The following is a 21,189-nucleotide window of genomic DNA, read 5'->3' as shown; positions in this document are numbered from 1 at the left end:
GCCATGTTGTACACAGAAGGACTGCAACTAATGATTATTTTCATTATTGTTGATTATGTGTTCAACAAATCAGTTTTTTAAGTGTCAGAAAATAGAGAAAAATGCCCTTTGCTAGCCTATTTTGCAGAGCACAAAGTGTCTTTTGTGCAACCAACAGTCCAAAACCAAAAAAAACAAAAATAGTGAATTTACTATGATATAAAACTCTTCATATTTTTTACTTTAAATTAATAATGGATCTTAATTCATTATTAATTATCTCTCAACCAACTAATCGATTAATCTAATCATTTCAGTACTACTTCTAAATTCATACTATCACACTATGTGAGGGCTGTATCTACCAATGCATTTAAAGCTGCATTAATGCACGCTTGTTTGCATATTACATGCGGATTCTGATTTACAAACCAGAGCATAAATGCACAGTGGACGCAGATATCTAGGATAGACAATTTGGAAATTTGACTAAAGTGTATAAAACTACCAAGTGAATCAGAGTAAGTCTTTTAAAACCCAATCCAGTATGTTTCTAAGTCTCTTGTAAGTTTAAGTTAATTCAGTGACAGTAAACGTCATGAGATGTTTTTTAAAAAGTGGTGTCAAAAGGGCATAGAGCTTGAAACATGCTTTACATGCTAATGTATCATAATTTCTTAGAGGCCAATTCTCTAAAAGTCCAAATGATTTGTTGTTTTAGTTTAGGGGAGGTGTTGCAGTGTGGGGAATCATACAGTAAGTATCGGGGGGTTATCTGTATTCAGTACTCCAGACTGATACAGGAATCCCTCACATCTGGCATGTGGAATTCATCCCCCACCAGCCCCCTCCCCGCAATAGCAGCATTACTCCATTTTAAGTCCAAATTCCAAAGTGACTTGAAAAACCCACAATAATACAGAGCATGATGAAGCATGGCCATGAGTATGCTCATACACACACTCCCACAGAGTTCACAAAGAGTTCATGTGCTTCCTTTGCCACATCAGAGGAGCTTTTAGACATAGTTAAACTGAACTGTATAATTATTGCCATTACTTTTTCGTTGCTCTGTCCAATCCTGTAATAACATTGCACTCATCAAGTTATGACTTGAGAATGCGGCGACACTGCTAAAAAATTTTTGTAAGATTGTGAAAAGAAAGAGGAGCAATCAGGTGATCATTTTGACAAACAGATTTTCCATGTTGTAATTTTGCTATTTTGGTCTCTTTCCACAGACATCTATTGCATGCATGTCAGTCCTGGAAGAAGGATCCCCCCTCTGTTTATTTTTTCCAGAGGTTTCTTCCACCCTCCCAGTTTAAGGGATTTGGGGGGGGGATTAATCCTAATCCAAATCCAGGGTTTAAGGAGAGAGGATGTTGTATGATGTACAGATTGTAAAGCCTCTTGAGCCAAATTAGTGTTTTTGAATGAGCTTATGATGCAGCATCATCCCATTTGTAGGGAGGAGATGTAAAAAGAGGAGCGTACCCCATAGTGAGACACCAAGCAAATTGTATCAGAGAACCGGGGTCCCTCTGTAACCTGAAGTTTCTGGACTCCTGGCTTGCAGTATGTAAGTCCAATATTCACTCTCATTTAAGCTCAAATCTGGACTCCACCAACTCGTGAGACAAAGTATCTGGGTCTTAACCAACCAGCTTACTTTGCCATCTGCTGAGCAGGTAGTGTGCAGTGTGTTTTTAGAGCTCTTCTTCTTGGCTCAAAACAGCTGCCTGCTGTCTGGAAACAGAGTTGATGAGGAAGAAGGAACCAAACAGTGAAGTTGCCAGCAGTAAAACCAAAACACTGAGCTGAAAGTCACTAGCTGCAGCTGAGGAGTTGGGTGATGATTCTCTGTGGGTATGTCTCTGAGAGACCCTTTTCACATTACATAGTCATTTGACCCAAGTATTTATTAGAGCAACTATAAAAGAAACCCACAGGTTAGCCAAACTTATTTGGGAGAAAACCGAAGAATTCGATAAAATATTGACCCAAAGAGTCTGTTGTAAATCCATTACAGTCAACAGACTATCCTTGTTTAACTTGGATTTCCTTAACTTTGCTGACATATTATTGTTCTTTTCAGTGGTGCGGCCAGTTAAAAGAAGTCAAAGTTTGTAGGAACAGAGCTCAAGAGGGAGGGAAGGAGGGGAGTGAGGGTGCAAGAAGGGGATACATGCATCCCAGCTGCCGAGGGAGGAAAAGGAGGGAGGTCGAGTTCCTGGCATACCTGAGAGTCAGGTAACCAACACACAGACAGGGAAGGGAAGGAACGAGACAGACAGATCGAAAACAAGTGGGGTGGAGAGGTGGTGGTGTAAAATGCATACAAGCCTCCCAGCTTCTCTGCTCCAGTGTTGTGAAACCTAACTCTCTGCTCAGGCTTCCTACACATTTGCCCAGCTCACAGGTGACAGCCTGTGTAAATGTTGTGTATGCCCAAAGAGTCACCCTTTCACACACACACACACACACACACACACACACACACACACACACACACACACACACTTTTGCTGCTGAAGTAAATGAAGACAGAAAGACAGCAAGACAGCAGGGAGATGGATAGACAGATAAAAAATGGCAATATTCAAGTATGCTTTGACGTTGAAGGGATTAGTGTGGTTTACTCTAAAGCATTCCAGGGGCTCTTAAGATTATCAATCAGCTTCCTTCCGCTCTCTTGTGTGTTTTTTACGCAATCTTTCCACCAGTTTCCTAGAAAGTTACGCAGACACACTAGTCAAGCAGAGGCATGTAGAACAGAGCCAAAACCAGAACTGAGATGAGTGTAGGCTCATTGCAAGGTTCTAACTGCAGGGGAGCTAGCTGAAGTTCATGACTGGAGTAAATGATAAGTTATAGTTCAATATGCCCTGCTAAGGAAAGCTTACGCCTTAAAGTCTTCCACATCTGGGGCTCCTAGACAGTTAACATCCTCTTGCCCGTCGTCCCCAAAAAGGTTTTGTGGTTGTGCTTCTGCCTTAGTTTGTGTGTGTGTGTGTGTGTGTGTGCTCTTACCCACAAAGCCGTCCCGTCCGACCAACTTCAAAGCCAGCTTGTCCGCCAGCACCGAGGAGTTGCCATGGGCGATGTTGGCAAAGGGCCCAGCGTGGACAAACACTGGCGTACCCTGCAACAATGAGAGGGCCACATAAACATGCAGGAGGATGTCAGAAAACAGTGCAACTCACCAGACCAAGTTTCAATAAGGACTAAACAGCTCTTTCATACTAAATTCACCATCCTTCAGAAACATCCTGGATAAATATTTAAGTGTGCATGCACTTTGGCTGGCACTGTGTAAGCACAAGTTAAGGGGTACTCGACTGGTATGCCAGCCTGACTGTGGGCCAGGCTTGCTTCCACTGCTGATTTGGATAACTCCCTAAAGGCTGGAAACATACAAACTAACAGAGCACTTCAAGTTTGTATGTCTAGAAGACACTCAGGCGAGTACTTTCTGTTGATATTTTCAACCTTACAACTACAAAACACAAACACAACAGTGAGACACGTGTTAACATTTCATATCAGAGTGCATAGTTCTAATAAAGGTGAAAGGTTGACTGTCAGTTTGAATATTTACTCCTCTGTAGATGTAAGAGTTCAGTTCCCCATCGGGAGTATGCTGAACTTAACCTTGCTGAGAGTTCAGAAATATCTACCTTTATATATATGAGATTTGACATCAGCATAGTTATGAGTGTGTGTACTTATCTCTATGTACTTACACTACTTTAATGTTGCACCTTGGATTTACTGTAAGTCAGATGTTCTTGTGGTCACTGATATGATCTCACATTGATTTTCTACAATGACACCTAATGGTTATTCTCAACTGGGGTGAAACTCTACTACTGGCTAACTCACAGCTGCTTTTAGCTTACAAGCAGCAGACCTATCCTGAAAGGTTTGCGGGCAACAGCACTGCAATGCTCGTTCTGAATTATTCAAAAGGTATTTTTCTGTGTGCATCCAACTTAGACATCAAAGAGTACGGTTGCCAAGGAGAGTTCTACTTCTTTAAGCATGATCCTTTCGTTGCACTCATGACAGACTTAATAAAAAAAAAGGACATTACTGAGAAAACAGGTCAAGAAGAAAAGTGAGGAAAGCCAAGTGATCCATTGTTACAATGCATGTGAATTCCTTGAGAGAGAGGAAAAAGGAAGGATTTGCGTGGTTTTCTAAGCTTTTGTTTGCATACCTCTCCCTGTGCCTGCATAAACAGCCTCCCCTCGGAGGAGTAAATCAGCCATTCAACAAGGCTCTGACAAATGCTGCCACTTGTCTATTTGTCTATGTAGTAGTGATACCGATTACAGCAGCATCTAACTGCATGAAGAGAAAGTGTCAGGAAAAGGGAAAAAGAGAGAAAGAGTGCACAATATAATCCAAAAACATCCTTTTATTACCCTTATCAATTCAATACAATGTTTCTTTCTTTATTCTGATGGAACGTTAACACACGTCACACATTATGTAGATTTCAACGTAACTTCTGAACTTTCACTCGATCCAGTTCACATTCTACACTCGTTCCACATCCTTACACTAGGGACTGCGATTCAGGAAATAAATAAGCCGCAACACGTGGAGATAATAGAAAAGTCGAGTGTGTAACCTCTTCAACTGGTGGACAAGAGGATTATGAAGACTAGGCAAATGAACAAAAACAGGAAAATTCAGATCATGTCACTGTTTCCTCTTCATGTGCATCTCTTGTACCCTCCACTACACAAGCTGCACATCAGTGCTACATTAACAAAATGTTCCCAAGCCTAGATTTTCAAACACAAGGATTCCTGAAAGCCTGTGTTCACACGTCTGATTGCCTATGCTATGATCTATTGCCTCACCCATGGAAAGATGCATGCGGTTTGGCGAAACTCCACGTAGACAGGATGTTTAAAAAAAATGCACAGAATAACTGAGGTCTGCTTAATAGACAGAGGGAGTGGGTTCAAAAACTATCCCTTTTCCTCTTGTGCTCCAAACCATTCTCCATCTGAAACAACATAGAAATGCACACTCTTACACACACACACACACACACACACACACACACACACACACACACACACACACACACACACACACACACACACTCACTATCTTCCATATGGCACATCTATTCTCATGTGTGCTTCTGTATATCAACACACACAATCACGAGCCTGGAGGGCATAAAGGGCACACAGGCGTTCAAGCTCAGTGGAAAATTCTCATGGAGCTCTGATGCCCGGTTGGTCCCAATACTAGTTCCCTAACCAGAATCACAGGAAACACACACACAGGAAATGGTTTCACAGAACAGGGCTGCAATGCTTCCTCCAAAAAAACAGAAAGTTACCAAATCTCTGCTTTATGAAACACTCCACCCCCCTCTACACACTTGAAAACATCCAGCCTGTATTTATTTTCCCCACCCAGCAGCCATGTAATCAAGCTTTCTGCTCAAAACCAAGAAGGAACAAGCATAACGAAAAATAGACCTACTACAAAAACAATTAGCAGAAGCATGACTGCTAACATTGTAAACTTTAATGACTTAAATCAATCCAACAGAAAAATACACTTTGCTGGTACAGCAAACCATTGGCCCACAACCCATTGTTTCAGACTCCCAGTGAGAAAAGCAAACACTGAGAGCATCAACATAAAAAATAAACCAGACGGCCTTCGCCTGTACGTACAGAGTCCAACCCCCAGGTTTAGAGCCACTTCCATTCACTATGCTGAGTGAACTGGGTAACTAGCAGTGTTCATGTTTTTTTAACATTTACACTAGTTCAACAGATAAATGCCAAGTAAATCTGACCAATAATAATTATTAATATTAATAATTTATAAACAAATATTATTTTTACACAGAATACGATATATAGAGATGTAACTGACAGTATACTCATTATCAATCTGTCTGCTGGTTATTTCAATTTTAAATGTCTTATTTTGTCCAACCAACAGTCTAAAGCCTAAAGATATTCAGTTTGCACCATAGAAGGTTTAAAAGGTTGCAAATATTAGAACTGTAAACGGTAAAAAAGCAAATATTTTATGCCTACTGACACAATAAGGACTGAAAGAAGTGAATGATACCGGGCCCAGGCTACATGGTCGATTTCAAAGACTACATCCTCATCCTTTAGTGGATAAGTTAGTTAATGGGCCGGCCTCCTATAAATGCAGTGCTTCTTCTAAGTTGGCTTTTGCTGTACCAGAAAGGCCAAAGATTAAGACTAGATGTTTGGTTTGTTATCGGTTCATTCAATCCATTAAAACCTCCAAACCCCACTCCTCTCCACATCTCCAACCATCACTTTCAGGGCTGGGCTCATCCCTCTAGCACAGGGACAACTTAGGGTCACTGATGGTATATGCATATGCGTGTTTGTGCACATGCGAGAATTGTTTATGTGCGAGTGTCCATTCATCTAACGGTAAAGTCTCAAAAGCAAAATGAAAGCCAGATGTAGCGAGAGGCAGAGTTATGGTATAGGTCCACACCAGTCGTCAAATTAAACGGTTTCCTTAGGGCAGTGTGAATCTGGATATGCTGGCCTCCTGTCTGAGAGCTCCACCTGCCCTCTACACACCGCCAACTTGCTATTAAGATAAAGAGCCTTGGGAGGATGAGGCCAATCTATCATCACTCCTTAAAAGCTCTCAGAGGAGAACTCTTTTCTCCTTCTTTCTTTTATCTGAAAGCAGAAGTACAGGTAGGTCTACTACACAATTCCAATGTGTCTGTGGACGGCCAGCCTATTTATTCTGCAAGAATTTTACCAGAAGACGCTCAGTTGAGCAGGATAATGAGTATTTAAGTGGGGTTATGTGTGTGTCTCACCTCGAGGGTCTGCATCAACGTGGGCTTGATGGCATCTTTCATTAACACCGTCAGTGCTCCACTCACACCCTGACGGGGAGGAAGAAAGAAATATGAAGGTGTTGGTTGGAAAACAAGAGCAAGTTGTTAGGAGTCAGACAAAAAACTGAACGTCCCTAATACAAGAACGCTCAAATGTTTGTCAACTACACATGATAAATGGCACTACAGTCCATTTGTAGGTTTCTGTCCTTTACGCTTTAACAGCAGAAGTAAAGCTTGTGTCTCAAAATATGCCTTGTCGTCAGCAATGTGAACACACTAACACACATATACACACACACACACACACACACACACACACACACTCTCACTGGGGCTTGCTCTGAGGTGTAGTGATGTTTTTGCATCCAGACTAATCAGAAAGACTAATGTAACTTTATAGGGGATCCTCCTCTACGGCTCTGAAACAACATAGGCTGCAGTCTTCTGTACCAAACCAATGCCAGCTGACGCCACAGATGGAACGGGTAAACTCTGCTGAGCATCATAGTCGCACGTTACACCTAGATTAGATGTGTTGTTTTGAAAAGAGGAAGTTGTACATAAATGTGTCGGGGACAAGTGGGAATTAGGAAAATTCGAAGCGGCAAGTTTGACAGCAAAGACTAAATGATGACGATGTGGGGTCCTGTTTCACATGTTTTATACACGTTTTAACAAAAACACACAAGATTTCAGATGACTGCCAGATTCTGCTCAGTGCACTGCAATATAAGAAAATACAAGCAAATAGACCAACACAAGCAAATGCAGAAGAATAAGAAGATTGTCACTACTTGGACAACACGCTTTCAATCAATTTGAAAACACAAGCAAGCAGAGGAACACTGCAAGTCCTACATAATAACGGAACAACTCTTACACTATATACATCTCTCACTGTATCCATTAAGAGGCTTTTAATGCAACAGGAAAGGGAAATACTGAGTTGACTTATGTTGGAATTTATAACACAACAGAAGTTTAGTTGTTTAGACGGTAGCTCGAATAATAAAGAATCTCATAATCATAATATTAAAACTAAAATAGACTTATTTTGACTAATCATTGCCTGCAGTGGATTTGCAGCATGCTTTTTTATACCATGCATCGGTTGTCAAAGTGGCAATATAGTTTTTTTATGTAATGTATGTGTTGTCAAAGTGGTGATGATTTCTTTGTTTGTTTATATGTTGCGTTTTCTTAAGCTGCAGCGTGTTAATCTCCGTCAGCCACTACAATTTTGTTAACAACTGGGATTTAAGAAGCTGTTGTGGCCTTTTTTCCCTGGGTTGGAAAAATTCCTAGCAGCATACACAACGCCACAGATGTCCCAACCAAAAATGTAGGACTGTTCAGTACATAACATACCTAACTTTTTACAGTTCTTTCTGCATGGTGATGACACAGAAAGTCTCTTCATTTATCTGAACTAAAAAAAAAAAACTGGAGTTGATTTAATACTTTCACGGTAGAAATTCTGAGATGTAGCAACGATTTAAAATTCCCACACCCTCTTAATGAAAAGACACGGTAACACACACCAGGTCCTCTGCGGTGACAGGCTGTCCAGAGCGGCTGGTCCCCACCACCATGCGTGCCAGTCTGTTTTTCATGTCCTCCAGGCTGTCGGCCAGAGCCAGGATGGCCATGATCTCGCTGGCAACTGCTATGTCAAACCCAGTCTGGAGTGTGAGAACAGGAAAATCATACAATGTAAACAACAAGGACAACAAAGTACTTGTTCAGTGGCTTGGAGTTGGTGGATATGAACATACAAATCGGCTACTATTGTGTGAAATCGTGTGAAAGTTTGCCGCTACGATGCAAAGCAATATGTTTACACTTTCACAATAAATTATATGTCACTTAGTTTTATAAGGTGGTGACAGCTCAGTAAAGAATAATAGTTTTGAGAGTGAATGAAATGTTTTATCCCTGACTGACTCTGAAGACCAATGTGGGAAGAAAGCTGGCAACTCTCCACTGACCATAGTCACCAGCTTTATCACATGGGCAAGATTATACGAATCTTATGAACATGGCCTTGTTTTAGACTTTATGAAAAATTATTTAATTAAAACTATGAACATGTTAAACTTATTTTTGATGAAATTTACTGTATTGATTTTTGAGAAAACAAGTCCATTCACAGGGAAGAGTACAGAAAACCAAAGTAGTCTCCATTCCACATCACCAAAAACTAAAACATAACTCAAACCACATCAATCCACCAAGGAAAAACATTTCTATTCCCACTCCCGGTGATAAAACCCTGAGGGGCTATAGTGTATCCTGAGAGCTCCAGAGATTCAGAGATGGAGAAAGGTGGAGGACAGAGGAGTGAAAGGGAAACAGAACTAGCTCAGAGACTGTTCCAGGTGTGTGTGTGTGTGTGTGTGTGTGTGTGTGTCTCATTTTTCTTTTCACTTAAACATTTGCTTTCACTTAGGCCTGCTTGCTTCCCATTGAGGTGAAGTGTTTATTTACAGGATTTCATTTGGCTGTCATTACTACAAACATATGGGTGAAATGCATCTTTATCCTAGACAGAGGAGGGGATGGAGGGGAGTGTGTCTGTGTCCCCGCATGGGAAAGTTTTTATACACTTACTGTATGAATCCCTAAAAATGCAGACATCTCGTGCCACCTTTATAATAATATTAGACCCATGCTCATGCAAAACCTCTGCAATGGAAACACTGCAGTGATATCACTGTTTGTCATACTGTGAGTGAATGAGAATATTTTTGCAATGAACAGGAATGTAACATATTAGCATTAGTAGATGCCTCAGTCCCAAACTGATGCAGCAGAAGCAGTCATATTCTGGTTATCATAAAAATACACAAACCAAGCCGGTGGGTGACAAATATTTTAAAACTACGTCATAAATTCAAGAATCAAGATTGTGAAGGCATGAATGCTGCATACCTCCCTGATCTGTCCTTTTTCAGTGCTTGCCTGTCCGATGGTGATCTTCCTCAAGAAACGGTCATTTGTGTCAACAACTGCAAAGACAAAAATGCAATTTAATGGCCTGTAAATTTCGCGCAAAATATACTACTTTAAGTATGAAAACTGGCATAGCATCAGTGACAGGCAAAACTTTAAATAAAGTAATAAAAACAACTTAACCTGACTCGTCGACACAAAAGATTTGTCTTTACAGCCTGAACCTGACAGACTGTAAAAATCAATTTCCACACATAAAGACACACTGCATGTGCTTGTGCTACGAGGGATTTCCTACTTTAAATTTCACTTGTAAGGTGGCTAGAAATTGGTTACTCTGTGGCTTCACTGTTAATACAATGAGCATGGGAACCACATTAGTCAAACACTATCCTCATGTTAGTTTAAAGTAATGAAAGGGAAAGGGAAAAAACATGGTGTCTTTCATGAACACAGACACATAGTTGCACCGACATACCATTAGGTGGTAAATCTGTTTTTAATCTCCAGGGTTCAACTTATAAGAATGCCCTCTGGAGCCACTAGAGTAAATACCACATCAGTCATAGCAGAACCCGGCTGGTTGTTGTCACTGACAACTTTAAACCAACACAGCTACCACTGAGATAGCTACTTCCACTCCTACCATACTCACATTTATTTTCCTGTGACTGATGACTGCAACACTTTTACAATAAATGTGTTAATACAATATGAACACAAGGGCCAGAGAGCGCTGTAGTGGCCACTTTTCATTTGCGAATACCAACATACTGCAGTTAAGTTTCCCTATATAAAAAATGGAAAATGCATTCTAATTCAAGATTGCATGTGACAATCTTTAGTAATGAATTCATAAAAGACTCTGAATATGAACCATGGGATGTTGGTCTTATTTAATGTAAATTAGATTTGTGTGATAGTCATGATATTTTGATCATTATTATGACTCTGTGCTTGTAGAAAATCATACATGGTGTAACAAGCCTTACCGTTTCATTGACAAGGGAAAGTTGAGAGAGTTCATGTCAGTATGAACTATAAAACCAAACATAAAATATAATTTTTCATATTATTGTCCCATTCAAAACATCTCTAAGATGTTTGTGGCTGTGTGGTTGACACAACCAATGCCATATAATCACCATTTTAGTAAATCACACATTTCTGTAAATAACACTGTCACTGCATACCAAAAAAAACAAGGCTAAAACATTTTGATTTAGTTTAAACGTGTGTTCCAGGAGAAGCTCTAATTTTAACACTAGTTTTATGTGAAAGAAGCAAAGGAATGACAATCCACACTGGATGAAGAAGCAAACACAAATCCTACTTAATATTTCACAGACATACAAGTTGTCTTTATTAGTTTGGGCTAAGGGGGAAAAAAGAGAACATATAAAAAGGCTGCATTTCAATATCACTGCCCTTCACTATTAGAAGGTAGAAACCGGAAGTAATGTGCAGAATGAATTGCTGTAGATATCTATAGATACCTCTCTGCCAGGTGATCTTGGAAGGGTCAAGGTCAAGACGTGCAAAGGCGCTGACTTCCTGGAGTGTGAGAGATGCAGGGTCTATTTTACTGATCCCTAGACGCTGGAATTAGAAGAGAGAAAGAAGATTAAGGGACTGTCTGTACGTCTTTTTGGAGAAGTGCAATGTTTGGCTGCTAGATAGTAGTGGTGCAAACAATCTATCTTTCTAGCTATGTCAGTATCAGCTGGACACATGATCATCCCGGCATGTAAAAGCAATTCCAGACTACAAGGACTACAGAGGTTCAAAAGGTTCACTGGGAGTGCTGTGTTTGAAAAACACATACAACTCTTACACTATATACATCTCTCACTGTATCCATTAAGAGGCTTTTAATGCAACAGGAAAGGGAAATACTGAGTTGACTTATGTTCAAACATCTGCCATATGTATTTTATCTGTTAAGACTTGATATTATTATTCTTCATCCACCCTACATAAAACAGCATTATTCGTAGACATAAAAACAGATCGTAAGATATAAACTAACATTTGCTGATGGTGACATGGTGGAGGGAGAGAGGGTCCTTTTAAAAGATAGGCTCACTGGGGTCCCCTAGTGGACAACAGTGTTTTTTTTCCCCCACTAGTGATGCTGCCACTGCAGTGTTTAGACTTACTCGCAGCCTGGAGATTTGGATGGGTGAAAACCTTCTGACTCCATTCACTGAAGGGACCAGTCTATTGAACAGGGCCTTGAATATATAAGACAAAACAATTACATGCAATTCATGTGTGTATTTGCATATACAGTACATTTAATAGCACCTTGGGGGATAAGAATGTTTTCTTTAACAGAATACTGTTGACTGATGTCATAGTTGGGACTGCTAAATGTAATTGGGACATAAATAGCATGCTCTTACGTAGATTGGCTACTATTAATTGTCTCTGTGACATTGTTTCCCAGGCTTCCCTGTGAATCTTTAGTGACATAACAAGATAAGATTGTAGTATGTACACATGGGGAGGTTCACCGTCTGAGGTATGGGCAATGGGCCAAAAACAGGGCTATAAACTAATTATATACAGTATGTGATAAAAAGATTTTTTTTTGGCAGTGTAAGAATGCGTTTATTACTGAGTGACACCACACGGTCACCTTGTCTGACTGCGTCGCTTCATGGAGCATCCTGGCATCGATGGCTGCTGCCACCAAGTTATTGGCTGCTGTGATAGCATGTATGTCACCAGTCAGGTGGAGGTTGAACTGAAGGGCAAGATACCCAAAACAAAAGCAAAAGAACAAACAGAAAAAGAGAAAGAGAGGTGAGCTGATTACACAAAATAATCAAAAGCACTCTCTCCTGTAATGGTTTGGATGGCCCCAGTGGAAATAAAAACCTCTAACAATGGGGGTTTATGGGTTGTAATCACAACATTTGTTATCACAAGATAAATGTGGCTTCAGAGTTTTGACTTTGTTACTTAGGTCTTTAAAAATATTATGACACATATTCTGTCTGTTTGGTATGAGCCCCTCGATTTAAAGGAAACAAAACACTGTGAGGAAGTGAGAAGGAGGAGTGGTAGAAGGAAAAAGCTCAACAAAGCTTGTGTTTTGGTATGAGAAAAGGACACTGCCTTATGTGTCGTAAGCTTCAAAACCACCCTCCCTCCCGGCCTTCACGGACAGTGCCTTTAGTCACAGGCAATATTATGCCACAGCCCCAGGGGTTGTGTGTGTGTATTTATGCGCTTTCATATAAACTGGTGTGAGTCTCTGCATGTCTTAGGTCTTTGAAGCCTGCGCTAGTCTTGTTAGGGAGCACTCAGAGCGTCTGTGTATCTTACCTCCTCCATAGGAATGACCTGGGCATATCCCCCTCCTGCAGCTCCCCCTAGGCACAAAGAAGAGGTAGCACAGTCAGAGGCCGACAAACAGGACAGGGACACACAAAGGAGGAATGCTGAGTGCAGGACTGGGTGAACTGCTCCACCCCAGCAAAAAATGTAGCAGGGTATGAAACACTAGGCTCACGCTGACAAAGATAGCTTATCAAACAGTTACTTGACACATTCCTAACTGCTGATTTGGGCGCCTGTCTCTGGCTTTGTTCAAATTCCACACATTGTTAGGAGTTTCATTCTAAGATAACATCCACCATGTGAAACAGTTGGACATCTTTCTGTCATGAAAATACACCTCCTTAAAGAATGTAACTGAAGTTCTTATTCACTGTAATAGTTTTCTTACAAAATAATAGAGTAAGAAAACTACTACTTATTAGTTTTGGAATGATTATCGTCAAAATAAAATATTAATGTATTGTATTACCGTGTAATGCAGAGAGAACACAGAGAGGTGAAAGCATACTTTTCAGACATGATATGTCATGTACAGTTAGCACATTGACCTAAATATTCATTGCTGACCTTTAACTCCGAAGGTGGGTCCCTGGGAAGGCTGTCGGAGACAGGCGAAGGAGTTGAGCTTAAGGTGGGCAGACAGGGCCTGGACCAGGCCGATGGTCACTGTGCTTTTACCTTCGCCCAGTGGGGTGGGAGTTATACTAGACATACAGAAAACACAGAAAATTATTGAATTTCATATTTTTTGGCATGAATAATGTCATTCAGTCTATGTACATTGATGTCATAATCACATTCAGTCTGCAGCCAAACAATATGCTTAGATGTAGAAAGATTCCTTGGCGATGTTCCCTTGGCTAAGGATCAGCAGGGCTTACTTCTTTCACATCGCAAATTTAAGCACTCTGGGGCACTGAAGTAATAAGATAATTAAGGAAAAGGATTCAGTTGATTAGTAAGTCATGCTCACCCGGCAACCAGGACATATTTCCCATCAGGTTGTGTGTGGAGACGGTCTAACAGGGAGAGTCGGACCTTAGCTTTGTTCCTGCCATAGGCCTCAAGCTCTTCTGGCAGCAGACCAATCTCCTTAGCCAGTTGGTCCACTGGCTTAGGCGTCTGAGCTCTGGAAATCTCTATGTCACTGATAACCAGAGAACAGAATCATTTTAAAGAATCAAATATGTGGACAGTGTCTTTTATTTTTACACACTACGCTCAGTCTCTTTCATATAACATTCACATAGGTGTAACTCAGAACTGTATGGCATGAGAAAAGAATCCTACATTCAGAAAAAAAAAGATCCTGCATTCAGGTAGATTCAGTTAAAATTCCTATTAGTGGTAGATGAGGGTCTTCACCTTGGTACAGGGGTCAGGGGCTGCAGTTTGAGGCTACGCAGACGCCACGGTTGGTACTGCTGCTCCTGGAGCCACCGACTGCAACTACGCACCACATTCTAGTCAGAAAAAAAGGAGAGAAAGAACAAGTTAAAGAACACTGAAGACAGAATGTAGTATGCAAACGGGGCGAGAACGGAGTCAGAAACAAAGAGAATCACCTGGGTTCTGTAAGCTGCTATGAGGTTTCCTAAACCAGATTTTGAGGACATCTTAATAGCATGTTCATCTGAAACAAAAAAACAGTATGATTAATGCTCATGCTGAGTAAAAACATGCAGCTCCAAATGTGAAACGAGAGTTGGACAGAGTACAAAGATATGAAAAACAGAGGACACATGCTGCGTCCCACCATACAGTATGTAACTCACAACTGCAGCAGAGGGGGAAAACTTGCTAAGGCTGTCTATACAATAAAGAGTAATGCTACACGTCATTCTATAATTTATATTTGATGAACAAGAAATGTCACTCATGCTGAAAAAAAAAAAAAAAGCCAAATACTGTATTATACTATATTTTTGGCTGTCACAATATAGTCTACAATACCTGTCTTCAGGGTGGGCTCACAGCAGATGACAGCCGCCCCTGGTCTAACCCAGGTGGGTGGGACATCCAATGTTCCTGCCCCTAACAGAACCACAGCATCAGCCTGCATCACCTAGGAAATAAGAAAAGGAAAGGCAATTAAAAAAAAACAGCTATGAAGCAAAAAATAAAGAGGTGAAGAGTTAGAGTTTAGAAGTGTGTTATGTCTTGTATGTGTAAAAGGGCATAAACACTTATGACAAATTAATCTAAAAAAATCATGCAGTCTAAATGTGACGACGAGTAAAAAATATATATAACTTTTAATTACCAGTACCTAAACGGTTCAAGTTAGCTCTGTTACAGCTGATCACATTACTTCACATTACATTTAAAAAAGCAGAGACTGACTCCATGTGGCCAGCCACTAAAACTGCACATACTGTAACTGGCGCAAGTGAACAATGAAAACAGATGGCTGAGTATATGGAGGATGAGAAGTGGATGACAAATAATCAGTTGTAAAGTGATGGCTTTGGGGGTAGGCCTTTCAAAACAAATCATTCTCAAAAGTCACCTTTCAAGTCTACAGGGGGGTGAATGATTAAAAATGTACATTTATAAAAATATATTTTGGGTAAATAAAAAAACATCAAGAAAATGAAGAAAGAATCATATACAAACACCTGTTTCTGTAGGTTCTTGGAGTGCCAATGGCTCTTGAGTGCTACCATTCCACTTCTTTCAATCAGACACTGCAGGGCCACCCCAAGTGCTCCTTCTCCTCCGACCAGCAACACAGTTTTCCCTTCCAAAGGAGCATCTGTAGAAAGGTTTAATGCAACCTTAGGACATGCTTCATTTATTAAAATACTGAGCGTCTGAATATGGATGGAAATGGCTTTGCTGTCATAATTACAGATAAGGCATGCTGATATGTGGTACATTTTCAAATATAATAACCATAAACTTTATCTTTTTGAAATGTACCACCCCAAATACCACTACAACTGGACAAACATGTTGGTGAATCTAGTTGTACATCTATGTTATACCAGCTGTTTCAGAGAAACTGAGAATAACCGTGAACCTATCCACACATGAAATTTAAAATTGACAAGGGTCTTCCAAAGTTGCAGTTTACGTGAAATTCATTAAATCAATCATTTAAGTATAGTATCATTTTCTGCTAGTATTCAACAGTAAAGTACATTCATTTCTTCTATACTAACTGCAACAACAAACAAAATTAGTACATTTGGTAGAGTATACTTTATAGTATTACTGTAGTAAATAGTACAAAACTGGTTAGCATGTCAGCAATCACTTTCCATGCTGTGCCGTCTCTGTAGCGAGTCCAACGAGAACATGTAGCACCGTTACAGCTACACATATTAAAGTGTTTCTAAAGTTTTTCCCTTTACCTTTCATGAGTTAAGCAATTTCCATGTGTTACAGCCCAGCCTCAGGGACTGAAGGGACTGAATTCCCTTCCCAGAAACTCACCATGTTTCTCCAGGAGATCCAGGACAGCGCTGGCTATGGGTGGCACAAAGCCTTTGCTCAGGTCTCCTCGTACCAGACGGCCCAAATTCAAATCTGATATCCTAAAACAAAAATGGACATAAATATAATATATTTAATTTTCAACATAATCAAATTTAATGGATAATTTTCTCCCTGGAAGTTGGTCTCTTTTTACAGGTTAAAGGTTGTTTTGTTAAGTGCTATGAATGAACAGCATCAAGTACATTGGTAAAATTTAAATATGGATACACATGAGGCCCACATCATTTATGAGTTACTGGTAAAGCTTAACACTGGTGAGCAGCATATGAGTAGTTTTAGATTTTATTATTGGACAGAGATCTATGATTACTGGTTTAAAAAAAATCTTTATCAAACACTAAAAATAAATTACTCGGCTTTTCATGGGACAACTGTAACCATTTTTTGTGAATTTTCTTTACATAATTTGTCCTTGACTGAACCAATTCTCTTTCATTTGTGATTATGAAGGGTGCCTTGCTAATTTTGTCATTCACTTGTCTGCCTCCATTTCCACAGTCTTAATTCTGTGCAGCCCTTTCTGATTTGGGCCAATTTGACATACCATGTGAGTAAATGCAATTATCTCTGTTGGGACAAAGAATTACAAACCACTGATACCCAGCTGACTGCTGCTTAAAAATATCTACTGCCACACATATAGCATGTCAAGTCCTTTTAAAGGAAATTAATTAAAAGAGACAACCATCCTAAATCAACACAGTTGAAGAACTTGTGCTTTTTGGAAGAGCTATGCTCTTCACTGTTGTGCCTCTCTTTGTGAGAGTAGAAAACTCAACAGTTTTGAATGCAATGATACAAGTTAGCTAGTGCAGGTTTTTTACCCGTCTACATCCTTCTCAGGTTTGAGTGTGTTCAGCACTCGACTGGTGAGGGAAGCAGGGGGGAGGTGGAGGTAGACTCCATGCACCCTGGGGTCTTCATTCAACTTCAACACCTCCTCTACAATCTGCACGCATACACAACAACACACACACAACACACACACAAGAATTTTTGCAGAGAAAGTCCAAAGTATTTGCAAGCCAGGGTTGCAATAGTTGACTATAAATATCACACATGCTGGTATAAGTACTGTCTGTTGGTCCACAGAAACCCCAGCCTTCACACCTAAAAGGTTAATTATGTGTGATCTTTTAAGAATGAAGTACTGATTAAGAACAAGGGAAAGTTCAAAACAGCTCATTTAAGTCAGGTCAGTACTAGTGAGCATAAAATAGATAGTAATCACCGAGGAGAGAGAAGAGATAGGTTGGATGGGGGCTGAAAAAAGAAAGATGTGTGAAAGTAGAGCAGTGGATCAGCAGAACAGTGGGTGGTCCTTTAGGCCAGGTATCCAATGTCAGCTGAAATGTGTGAGCTATTCCCAGGGGTTCTTTCTTTCTATATGGACCACGCGTCAACTCCCAACTGGGCAAAGAGAGCCACAGACGAGAGGCTGCTTCCCAGTGCCAGTTACATTTGGTCTGAAAATACCATGGAGTGAAAAAAAGAACCTAACGACTGACTCAATCAATTAAGATCAAGGAATAGCAATGTAACAGTAGATATATATGATGACATGCAGTTTAAATGAAACAAACGCTTATGCGAGGCACTGATTACCTTGACACTTCACACAACCACAAACAGCCAGGTGAACATCACGCACCGACTTGCTAAGCAATGAGAGGGTAGGAAGAGTTCTCCTAGTTTATGTGTGAGTCAGCCTCACTTACTTCATCTTCACTGCACTCCTTTGCCAGACAAATCTGAGTGATGTTTAAGCCCATCTGTGGATATACAGACAAGGACAGGGTGAACAGTTTGAGTTACTGTGTAGATTTGTAAAAAAAACAAAAAGACTAAATGGGTGAAATCTATGTAGAGGAAAGAAGAGAGAAAGTTACCCTTTCTGCCATTTTCTTATTGATCTCAAACAAGCGGTCATCTTCACCTGCCTTAAGATAGCAACATAAACATAAAGACCTGGTAATACAGGAATCTTCAATGGCTTCAGTAAAAACAGGCAACCTTTAGGTCAACAGGTAAATAAAGGCAAAGCAGGTTTAATGTCACTTATTTTTACTTGTCTTTAATTCTACAATGGGAAACAAAAATCATGCATAGAACTTTGCTTAGAATACCTGTATAATGACTAACAAAGGTTGGATTGCTGGATTTGTTCTCTGCAGAGCAACCATTGCCTCCTTAGTGCTCTGAACCACATCCCTGTGAGAGAGAAAATGAACTGATTAGCAGTTTCTATAAATCCATGTAAGGCTGCACATGGAAAATAAATTCAAGCCAAACACATACATTCTGTAAGATTTTGGAAAAGGTACCTCGAACAGAAAAGTGGATAACATTGGTTTCAAATAAACCACTTACATGTAAATTGTGCCTCAAAGGCTCCCACTTTCCCTAATCTAATAATCTAATAGTGAAATTCAACTCCTAGAAGCACTAATTCTACTAAATATATATCACAAAAATAGCGATTTGGCAGTAAATAGAATACCACATCCCTTTAGAAAAAAAAAAAAAAATCAAGGAAATAGATTTTATACAATAAAACACATTGGGAGATTGCACCCATTGGCCACCTTACTGCGCACGTGACTGTGTGAGCGTGGCTAATACGTATGTTAATGTATACAGTTAACACACTGACCTATATATTGCCCAGAATGTAAACATTAACTTGATCAAGTCCACATCTAGCTATCTCTGATCAATCATTTGATGTACTTTATTCCGCAACACACTCTATAGTAGTAAAATACACCACTTAAACATTAAAACCCCCATAACGTACAGTAAATATCACACATGATACAAATCGTATAAAAACGTGTAGTGATGTTGTGTCACATAACGTTACAGTAAAACATTTAGGCAACAATAATTCACACATTTGTGTTTTAGCTTCATTCGCCATTTGTAAATCAATGCACATTTTTGCATCCTGTTTTTGGCAACAAGGAAGACAAGTTGCATCAGCTGGCAGGAGTCCCTCTGATGATATCTGAGACACGTGCATAACTGGCTCCTAGCCAACAGTAAAAATCGCCGGTGATACAGGAAGTAACTGTTAACATTACCGACCACTGTTTATCACTAGCAAAACACCACTCGACCGTTTTCGGTCAACAAAAACAGCAGTAATTCACTAATGTGTGGCCACATATGCTTTAACGTACATCTTTATTTCTTACCTCAAAGAACTGTCGCATTCAAACCCATCACTCTTTCGGGACTGTTCCCCAGAGCTGACGGCTAATTTCGGGTTAGTCCCGCCGCTGCTGGCAGAGCTCGCCGTCCGGAGGATCAACCGGCTGTTGGCAGGACCAACCGGTAGGCATCTCCGCGACAAACCGCCGAGCCTGGTTCCTGAACGGGCTGGATGTAGCCGAAGGCTGCCACACGCACTACGAATTATAGACAACTTCATGATCGTTTCCTTTGGTTTTTAGTTTAGTTTTTTTTTTTAAATGTGGCCAGGCCTATATGTTTTTCCTCTCTGTTTCTCTAGCGATGGTTCAACCTCCGGGAGGAACAAAAAGAAAGTTGAGGTGGCGAGAGGGGTCTGGATGGAGCTACGCCCTCTTCACGGGCGGTCGGAAATTTGAAATTCAGAGTTCGTCACACACAGCATCCCCTTAACACGATAATCCCTGTCCTAGGGTTACTGCTAAAGAGGCTGCTTGTCTTGTTAAAAGACTACAGCAAATATAGCCAACACTTTGGCACACGGGCTATATTTTGTTATTAACCAGGGACACTGGAATACTCGCTTCGCGTGTTAACATTGTAAATCCGAGGTAGCCTGCACTTGAAAGCAGCAACCTGACAAGAAGGGACACGCTCGCGATTACGGTTGCGCGTTCACGTGCGACTTTGACAGAACGAGGGGAGGTTAGGTCAGGCCAAAGGAGTTCACAAAATATGACATGTATAGCCTACATCCAGTCAGGACTATAAACAAAGAGTTTGGCCTATTTGCCGGGGTAGAGAAACGTTGGCACAAAAACGTCATAGGTAAGTCCAGAAATAGAAAAACAACAAAAGCATCTTTTAGAATGAAATCTTCTGAACAGCCTTAGGCGAAATAGACTACTTAAGGCTAACTATAGACACAGTAACTTAAACACAATTAAACAGCTATTCCACATTTTGATAATCTAGAGGCTACACCAGAATAGAATATTTCAGGGTTTTGTCGAGCCATTTCAAGGAACATTAACTTTCTTAACTTGTTAGCCTATAATTCCTAAAAATATTATTCACTTCCCACTTCACCCAAATCACACAGCTCACACAATCGGAGTGCGAATATTTTTTTTTATCGTCCAACCTCAGTGGCCATCTAGGGAAAATACAACTTCTAGATAAACGAGATGTAGGCTAACATATGATTCATGGCAAGCGCGCATATTTCGTGTCACTGTTGGTGACAACAATGAAAGAAGAAATAAAGTCTCTCTCTCTCTCTCTCTCTCTCTCTCTCTCTCTCTCCCTCCCTCTCTCTCTCTTTCCCC

General features: G+C 40.3%; 2 protein-coding genes across 5 annotated transcripts in view; one reads left to right on the top strand and one right to left on the bottom strand.

Annotated features, from left to right (window-relative positions):
- Positions 1–21,189, bottom strand: part of mthfd1l (methylenetetrahydrofolate dehydrogenase (NADP+ dependent) 1 like) — a 200,997-nt gene that overhangs the window by 179,355 nt on the left and 453 nt on the right. Inside the window, exons 1-20 of one of the 2 annotated variants that reach the window (XM_046061636.1) lie at positions 19,867–20,483; positions 18,796–18,880; positions 18,559–18,609; positions 18,388–18,441; positions 17,494–17,618; positions 16,607–16,707; positions 15,787–15,923; positions 15,122–15,233; positions 14,734–14,801; positions 14,534–14,631; positions 14,142–14,315; positions 13,736–13,872; positions 13,154–13,200; positions 12,462–12,569; positions 11,980–12,054; positions 11,317–11,419; positions 9,800–9,876; positions 8,410–8,550; positions 6,845–6,913; positions 3,013–3,124 (exon numbers count right to left, since the gene is read on the bottom strand). In XM_046061636.1, coding sequence (XP_045917592.1) covers positions 3,013–3,124; positions 6,845–6,913; positions 8,410–8,550; positions 9,800–9,876; positions 11,317–11,419; positions 11,980–12,054; positions 12,462–12,569; positions 13,154–13,200; positions 13,736–13,872; positions 14,142–14,315; positions 14,534–14,631; positions 14,734–14,801; positions 15,122–15,233; positions 15,787–15,923; positions 16,607–16,707; positions 17,494–17,618; positions 18,388–18,441; positions 18,559–18,609; positions 18,796–18,880; positions 19,867–20,102 — 2,110 coding nt within the window. In that variant the 5' untranslated portion in view covers positions 20,103–20,483. Of the gene's footprint in view, positions 1–3,012; positions 3,125–6,844; positions 6,914–8,409; positions 8,551–9,799; positions 9,877–11,316; positions 11,420–11,979; positions 12,055–12,461; positions 12,570–13,153; positions 13,201–13,735; positions 13,873–14,141; positions 14,316–14,533; positions 14,632–14,733; positions 14,802–15,121; positions 15,234–15,786; positions 15,924–16,606; positions 16,708–17,493; positions 17,619–18,387; positions 18,442–18,558; positions 18,610–18,795; positions 18,881–19,866; positions 20,484–21,189 lie in introns of those variants that run through there. The other variant, XM_046061637.1, reaches the window with a different exon arrangement.
- stx11b.1 (syntaxin 11b, tandem duplicate 1) overlaps positions 19,815–21,189 on the top strand; it is a 5,815-nt gene continuing 4,440 nt past the window's right edge. For 2 of the 3 annotated variants that reach the window (XM_046061650.1, XM_046061651.1), the window contains exon 1: positions 19,815–20,005. The gene's annotated coding sequence lies outside the window, so the exon portion shown is untranslated. Of the gene's footprint in view, positions 20,006–20,670; positions 20,690–21,189 lie in introns of those variants that run through there. The other variant, XM_046061652.1, reaches the window with a different exon arrangement.

The sequence above is a fragment of the Micropterus dolomieu genome, linkage group LG10 (genome assembly GCF_021292245.1).
Source record: "Micropterus dolomieu isolate WLL.071019.BEF.003 ecotype Adirondacks linkage group LG10, ASM2129224v1, whole genome shotgun sequence".
NCBI classification, from domain to species: Eukaryota; Metazoa; Chordata; class Actinopteri; order Centrarchiformes; family Centrarchidae; genus Micropterus; species Micropterus dolomieu.
The sequence above is the reverse complement of the archived record's forward strand: the minus strand, read 5'-3'. Positions and strand labels throughout refer to the sequence as shown.